Source organism: Priapulus caudatus, unplaced genomic scaffold (genome assembly GCF_000485595.1).
Source record: "Priapulus caudatus unplaced genomic scaffold, Priapulus_caudatus-5.0.1 Scaffold1, whole genome shotgun sequence".
Lineage (NCBI taxonomy): Eukaryota > Metazoa > Priapulida > Priapulimorpha > Priapulimorphida > Priapulidae > Priapulus > Priapulus caudatus.
In genome coordinates this window covers 782,075-790,263 of record NW_014577062.1, presented here as the reverse complement: position 1 = coordinate 790,263, position 8,189 = coordinate 782,075, and the positions used below count along the sequence as shown (strand labels likewise).

At 42.0% G+C, this 8,189-nt stretch overlaps 1 protein-coding gene across 1 annotated transcript in view; it reads left to right on the top strand.

The window, feature by feature from the left end:
- Positions 1-7,866, top strand: part of LOC106808231 (endothelin-converting enzyme 1-like) — a 46,198-nt gene extending 38,332 nt beyond the window's left edge. Inside the window, exons 10-21 of the mRNA XM_014810894.1 lie at positions 1,121-1,343; positions 1,831-1,929; positions 3,014-3,091; positions 3,399-3,502; positions 3,664-3,722; positions 4,033-4,084; positions 4,469-4,536; positions 5,108-5,232; positions 5,798-5,863; positions 6,384-6,479; positions 6,810-6,886; positions 7,286-7,866. Coding sequence (XP_014666380.1) covers positions 1,121-1,343; positions 1,831-1,929; positions 3,014-3,091; positions 3,399-3,502; positions 3,664-3,722; positions 4,033-4,084; positions 4,469-4,536; positions 5,108-5,232; positions 5,798-5,863; positions 6,384-6,479; positions 6,810-6,886; positions 7,286-7,385 — 1,147 coding nt within the window. The 3' untranslated portion in view covers positions 7,386-7,866. The remainder of the gene's footprint in view (positions 1-1,120; positions 1,344-1,830; positions 1,930-3,013; positions 3,092-3,398; positions 3,503-3,663; positions 3,723-4,032; positions 4,085-4,468; positions 4,537-5,107; positions 5,233-5,797; positions 5,864-6,383; positions 6,480-6,809; positions 6,887-7,285) is intronic.
- Positions 7,867-8,189: the final 323 nt, after the last annotated feature.

The window sequence follows — 8,189 nt, the reverse complement described above, 5'->3', positions numbered from 1 at the left end:
AAAAAAATATTTAACAAATTTTTTTTTTTTTTATTAAAGGGACAGTAGCCTCTAGGATTTTACTGCATACAACTGCATACAACTGCATACAACTGTACTTACTGTATAACAAATCGTCTATACCCACACGTATTTGTTACCAGATACCTAATTTAATTGTTATAATTAATTACACATCAACGCTACGAAATTTGAACGGCGCCATGACACCCGCGACCGTGCTGCCACTCCGAAAAAGTTGTGTATTTGACAATTTATTTTGCACGTTACAGACCGAGGGCTAATCACAAAAGTGCAATTATATTTATACCTAAATGCTATTTAACTGAACGAAATTCATTTTAGGGCAAATTTATCCATATTATAACTGAAACTATATGTCGTTTATAAGATATTACAATCCTTTTGCTTTTCAATTAATAAATATGAAACACTCTTGGTCTGTAGCCCTTGGCTGAAAAGTGGTTTTGCGCAACTCATCAGATCGTGCACTTTGAGTGGCACCACCGTCGTTGTAATCAAACTGTAGTCGTTAGTTTTAAAACATTTTTTAGTAATATTTCTAATGGTGATTGAACCATGAAACTTTTTATGTGGCGTAATTTTAACCTAAATCAACTGAAAATAACCCTAGAACCTAGAGTAAACGATTCCTTTAACATATATTCAGGTACATATTTTAAATTATTTCTGTAGACAATGATGATCGTCTGTCGGGAAAGTGGACGGTAGCAAGGCCCAACATGCATCACACAAAAATGATATCAGAGTTATCGGCGACTTTCACATGTGCGAGTAGCCATGACAACTTTAGCAATGGCTGTACTGTTCACTTGTGTTTTTGTTATTGCTGCGTTCCTACACGTCGACGTTTTCTCTGCGTTTTCTCATGTCGATGCTTTTCGTTTACCTCGCGTAAATTCTTTTGCTACGTTCCCTCGCGTTTCATCACCAGCATTCTCATCAACTACATGGTGTAAGTGATGTTTTTTTGTATTGCTGCGTTCTTACACATTGATGTTTTCTCTGCGTTATCTCACGTCGATGTTCTTTATTTTACCCCGTGTAAATTCTTTCGCTACGTTCTCAACGCTCGCTACTCTCTCGTTTCAACAACTAGCATTCTCAACAACTACATGGTGTGGAACCTGGCGCGGCAGATGTCTCCCTACCTGTCGAAGGCGTTCCGCGAGCTCAACAAGCCGCTCAGCAAGGCGATGACCGGCTCGGACGGCTTCGACGTCCTCTGGCGCCTCTGCGTCTCCGACACGGACGGCGTCATCGGTTTCGCGCTCGGCGCCATGTTCGTGCAGGAGGTGTTCGACGGCGACAGCAAGGCGAAGGTATGGGGCACGCGTTCTTTGTGTTGTTTCGTGCACGTTCGGTGCGTCATAGTCAGAGGGAGGTTCATGTAGTAATTCAAAAGTTAGATTTTGATTCGGCTAAGTTGCGTGGCAATGCGACTGTGGTGTGTAGCATAGATAGTGGCTGCTCTAGTCATTTCTAAATCTGATCTTGACGAATGATAGAGCAGGGTTCTGTGGAAGGCGTGTGTATGTGTGTGAGCATGTAAGTGTATTTATTGATGGAAGAAACTCCATAAATGTAAGGTTTAGAAGCCTGAAGTACTGTTAAATAGGCCCATATGATTGCAAAAATGTGCACTTAAGTAGGTAAGATAATGTTAGGAATAGTACAAATAAAATAGGAGCCATTTGCCATCATTTTCCGTGTATGTCATTGTGCATGTTCAGTCGCAACTTGGCACTTTTACTGTGTGGGATTCACAGCAGTAATATGTTATCACCGAGCAGTATTCTTGGGTTGCAGGCCGAACGCATGGTGGACAGTGTGAAGAGGGCGTTCAAGCTCAACCTCCCACAGCTAAGTTGGATGGATCCAGAAACGCGGCAGGCGGCTCGTGAGAAGGTGTGCACAGGCGTCTTGAAGTGTGTGGTTCATCATCAAATGTTGATTTGTGATGTTACTATAATCTTCATACACAATTTATTTACAGGTGCCCTAATAAACCTCTACTCTTTCCACACAACAGTTAGCTCTTGGGTAATACACTATAATGAAATTTGCAGAAAGACAAGAGGTAGAGACAGTAATACAAGAGACTGAGATGCAATATTTTCAAAATGTGGTTACCTGCGTGGAAACTTCTTCTCTGAGGAGATTTGGATAGACTAAAAATGTTATCACTGCAATGGGCCACTAATGATGCACTTTTTTTGCTCAGAATATCTCTCCAAAAACCATCTTACATTCTATTGGCTAAAGGCCAGTGTAGAGGACATTATTATAACTAAGATCTTTTGGCTATGTTATGGTTATTTATACACCTCAGCGGAATAGCTTACAGTATATATACTAACCAGTGTTGAGAGTGAGGAGGGATTATGAAATACAGGGGATTCGAGGGGGATAAAAGAAAGAAAGAACATGGCTGCAGCCTTATTATTATATCAATCGTGGGCATATACATGGCAGTAAACATGGCTATTATGAAGTCAAATACAGTCGAGCATTTTTCACTTTATTATCTTCTGAATTTGTTGTTGGTCTTGTGCATTAGACTGATTAGAGTGTCTTGTAAGCCATGAAATATGGTACTGCCCATTCATTTTTTATCCATTCAGCTCCATCAACATTTCTCTCATTTTTTAGGAGGATTAGAGCCTAATGTGCATAGTTTGCTTAACCATATAGTAAACTATTCATCCAAATGAAGTAAGGCCAAGACACATGAGCATCCATCTTTAAGGCTCAGTGTCTAAGCTATAGCCACTGTCATTCCTAGTTCATGAATCTCAAACGATAGTTTTGTTACTGCCTTAGATGAGGAAAGGTAGTTGTGCGAGATTATAGGCTAGTGGTTAGAAGGCATCTGCATTAGCACATTGTGTCTTCTACTTGCATATTGTTCTTTGCCACCTGATCCATCTGCCAGAGCAGCTTAAGTGATGTTAATTTAATGTCATTAAAACAATATCTGCAATTTTTGCAGGCAGACGCGGTTATCGACATGATTGGATTTCCTGACTACATCTTGGATATCAAGTCACTCGACAACTACTACTCTGGGGTTCGTGTGTGTTTGTATTCAGTGTTTACACACGCCTCAAGTGGCACATCTCTCGTGACGTTTGCTAGCAGCAGTTGCTCCTGAAAGACAGACGACCAGATTGGATACTGAAAGGTTTCGTAATTGCATGGGATTGCAACGTAATGACGTTAGGAACCTGATCAGAGAAGCAGGCTGTAATATTTTGTAATGTATGAAGCTCAGGCAAGGTCATGTGTGTTTGATTTGTGTAATATTTTTATGCCTGCCAACACTTAATATGGCATGTAAATGTAAAATGTAAATATTTTCGGCCTTTCATTACCAGCTGGAATTTGACGAGAACCAGTACTTCACCAATAATGTGCACGCCCTCTTGTGGACAAAGCAACGAATACTGCAGAAGTTGGAGAAGCCAGTCAACAAATCTGAGTAAGTGGCAAGAGCATAAACATTCACTAAACTATAGCATGTAATTAGTTACATATATACAGTAGTAGGACTAGAATGACTGTCATTGTGTTATGAGTGTCTATATTTTCTCAAATTTATCAAAAACAAATATTAATGGTGTTATCGGTGTTTTATGATAGTTGGGCGATGACACCACCACAAGTGAATGCATACTACTCTCCGTCATCCAACAGAATAGGTAAATATAATCTGCAACAGGGTGTTTGGGATCATCTGCGCTCCTGCGGTGACTGAAAAAAGCACCGTGTGCAGGTGTTGTCACTTCAGTGCAGGAGAGCCGACTTCTTATAGAGTGTGTGTGGAATGCTGAGTGAATGTTAATATACTTTTATAAATTTCACTCATACCTCCGAGAAATGTGCGTTATATCCCCTCAAAGTCGCACTCGTTGGCTCTTTGGGTGCTGGTTAGCTGTGCGCGTTGTTACATAGGAGAAGAAAATATTCTGTAGAGCGGCTTCGTTATGCTCGCTGTTCTTTGCTTTACAGTGTTCCCTGCAGGCATTCTTCAGGCTCCATTCTACGACCAGGATTACCCAAAGTATGTACTTTAGAGGCACATTCCTGCCTGTCTATGCTGCAGATCAGGGAGACAGAAACATTTCTAGTTGCCATGGTGACAAAATGCTTCTGTTGCTTGCAACCTCGGGGAAAGCATTTGTATATATAAGTGCAGCGGTAATGCATGCTCTTGTATGCAAGGATGCTTCCTGCAAATTAGCCAAGAGGTCTTCCTGAGTAATATTTGAAGTGCAGCTATGCAGCGGAATGACATTCATTGACTATTAACGCACGTAGCAGTAGAGGGCTTTTGCAACATTTAAGCTGAAGAGTGGCACACCCACAATGAAGGGACACTGTCTCAGGGAAAGCCACTGCTCACCTCTGTCACACAAGTGCTTTGCTTTGCTTTACGTCTGACTAGGTCACTCAACTTTGGTGCAATGGGCGTGGTAATGGGCCACGAACTAATTCACGGCTTTGATGACCAAGGTATACTAGCAATTCTACTTCTCTCTTGTTTCTCTCTATCTTAATCTCTCTCTCTCTCTCTCTCTCTCTCTCTCTTTCTCTCTCTCTCTCTCTCTCTCTCTTTCGCTCGCGCTCGCTCTCTCTCTCTCTTTCTCTCTTTCTCTCTCTCTCTCTCTCTTGGTCTGTGCACGTTTTAGCTAACAACTTCATGGTATCTAATAAATAACTGGAGAGGCAGAATTATGGATTTTGCACTGGCATTGCTTATGTGGGGTCTGGTTATAATTTTGTGAGCATTTCTGTCATCGCAGGCTTGCACGTGGTCATTGAAATTAAACACGCAATGTGTAACTTTTAAATTGCTTCTACTTGACAAGTAGTGCTATTGTTTTAAAATGGAAAACTTAAACAGACCCCATACCGTCATAATCGTCAATTAACTGATTTTGACATTCTCACATCTAGTATTGCTTGCTCGCAAACACCAAGCCCTGCTTAGAGCCATCTGCAGTTGACGTCACTGTTGGCGGTGCGATTTGCCATGATTTGCCAATTTTTCTCTGTTCGCTTTGCTTGCCATTCATGCGTAAAGGTCGAGAGTATGACAAATTCGGCAATCTGAAGGCCTGGTGGAACAATGACTCCATAGTGAACTTCAAGGAGCGCACGCAGTGTCTGGTAGATCAGTCAGCCACGTACCTAGTTAATGGCGAACCCGTGAGTATCAACAGCTGCTGTGCACATGCTTGCGATGCAGTGTCCATAGGCATTACATCTATGATTACACCATAGAAATAGATAGATAACCTAGTGATATATTACCTATATACCTAGTTATAGTTAGCTATCTATTTCTATGGATTACACAATGCTAGAATTTCTTGCTATGTGTACTTTAATGCGATACTTTGCATTGAATAACTGATTAACAATTTTTTTTGTTACCATTTTTCAATTTGCCTCAGCTTACTAATGCCTACTAAAATTATACTTGATACGTTCTCATCCCGCCATTATGGATGAAGAACAGCAGTCACTTATTACCCCTGAACTGTATCATAGCAGCTCTCCATGCATGGGTTTTACGAATGATACTTTGTTTATTTTGTTACCCGCGTTCATAATAATAACCTGCGTGGCATTACCAACTATTGCCATAGTATTCGTGCTTTTCGATTCTGCTCGGCCACATCGACAGTGAAGGTAACCGATAGCTGTTCTGCTTCGTGGACTGCGTCACGCAGCGAGCGGCGTGTAATCTAACTGGTTGACTTGTTCACAGATAAACGGAAAACAGACGCTCGGTGAAAACATAGCCGACAACGGAGGATTGAAGTCTGCTTATTACGTGAGTATAAATTGTTTCATATTAATGTTTATTTCGCTTGTGTGAGCATAATGTAGCCATTCATTTAAGAGAATCGAGACAGTGTGAGAGAGTGCAGAAAAGATGGCGGGAGCGATGGAGCGAGAAGGTGTAAGAAAAAGGCAGGGGGTGAAGCGGAGTGAGAGAGTGAGAGAGAGAGAGAGAAGAGAGAGAGAGAGAGAGAGAGAGAGAGAGAGAGAGAGAGAGAGAGAGAGAGAGAGAGAGAGAGAGAGAGAGGAGAAGGAAAGAAAGAGAAAGAGTCAACATTACTAGTTAACAGTTTGAAGTAAAGTCACGTTACTTCAGGTTTGGGTAGAGGCCTACGGTAATTGCCCTTGTTTGCGACCAGGTGGCGCAATGTCGCCTGATTGCAAGGATGGAAGGCACATTTTGACAGAGAATAATTTTACTGAAACCATCCTTGTTCAGCCGTGGGTAACTCGAGTAATAAATATCTAGTAATAAATATAGTAGTCATCGCACATTTGCTGATATATTGCAGGCATACCAGACGTGGGTCAAAGATAACGGGGAAGAACTGCCCCTGCCAGGAGTCAACTACACACTGAACCAGCTTTTCTTCCTCGGCTTCTCTCAGGTACATGCCCATCTCAAAAATCCTCATCCCCGACCCCTCGCGTCACGTACTCGTACATCATGCAGTTGTTTGCAAAGCATTGGTACGCGTTGTTTGATGAATTTAATGTTCCTGATTACTGCATAAATAATTCAATGAGAGTGAAAGATTAGCTGTGTTGCACTTCTTGTCTTTGTACATCATGCAGTTGTTTGCAAAGCATTGGTACGCGTTGTTTGATGAATTTAATGTTCCTGATTACTGCATAAATAATTCAATGAGAGTGAAAGATTAGCTGTGTTGCACTTCTTGTTTTCTGTTGGCTTACTGTGTCTGCTGTGTTGCTGGCAGGTGTGGTGTTCAGCCAGTACAGACGAGGCTAAGCACCTACAGCTAATCAGTGACACACACAGTCCTGCCAAGTACAGGTAAACTACAATAACAAATTACTGTAACTAAACGAGCACTATATGCATTGCTCACCTGATTTTTTTTGTCGTGGTATGATTACCACTAATGATAGAAAACATGGATGTTGTATCCCATACAAGCCCTTAAGAAGTCCGCACAACCCACTCAGTCTATACAGCTGTTCTATTCCACTGCTCGCTGATTGTGAATTTCTTATTTCCTATATGCTTACTGGGACAATAATATATGTCGGACTAAAACGATCGTACAGAGATAAAAACGGCTGTAAACTGATGAGCTGAAAGGGACGCTGGTGGGAGAGGAGGGCAGTATCCCTCACCCACTCGCGCTCGCCTGTTATGCTTCCGCCACGTGGCAAGCCTCGGGTTCTGTATGCCACCCGCTACATTTTGCAGGGTCATCGGTCCACTGTCGAACTCTCACGAGTTTGCTAGCGCGTGGAAGTGCCCCGTCGACACGGTGATGAACCCACTGCAGAAATGCGAAGTGTGGTGAGAGGGAGGAGCAGTGGACAGCTCGAGCCATACACACCTACACACTGTGAGACAGAGAGAGAGAGAGAGAGAGAAGGCATCTACCCATCGCAGGAACAGCCTCTCCGGCACCACTCCCCAGAGATCGGCACTAAATATATGAGTTGGAGCATATTGCCATAGCAGTATTAATATGATTTTCCTTGTCCTGTACTTCCCGATCGGCAAACGAGTATTCCCTCTCAGATACGGTTTGGTGCAGCATCCATTTTCAGCATTTCGGGCGTGGCTGAACTGTTACAGAGGTAAGTTCACACAGGCATCACCTTTATATAGGTGCAACTTGAATACGCACTCGTCATCTCAGTTGGACCATTGAGAATGGAGCCACTAGTCACTTCCTAGTCACGTAAGGGACTGCAGCGAGTCAATCAAGGATCAAATTTGTATGAGGTTGTTTGTTTTTTCTGTGATTTACATATATATATATCAAGAGCTCATAATAGAGAAGAGTATGACACTGTTTTAATAGCGTTTTGCATAGTTTTTTACTTGTAAATATTCTATCAATATGTGAATAAATATATTCAAACTTTACCTTGTTTTCGTCTATGATTCTCCCGTAATCATATGACACCACCAATTTACCTGAAAATCGTATGTGTTCTTCAAAAAAGTTCTTTGAATACGACACGGTTTCACACAGTTTTCCCAAATGATCGCATGTATTCGGCGCCAGTTTATAATGCGGCGGCAGCACCAGGTTGTAACTACGGGACGCTGGGGGCTGTTAGGGAAATTAGGTAAGCAGAGTAACAGCACTTGT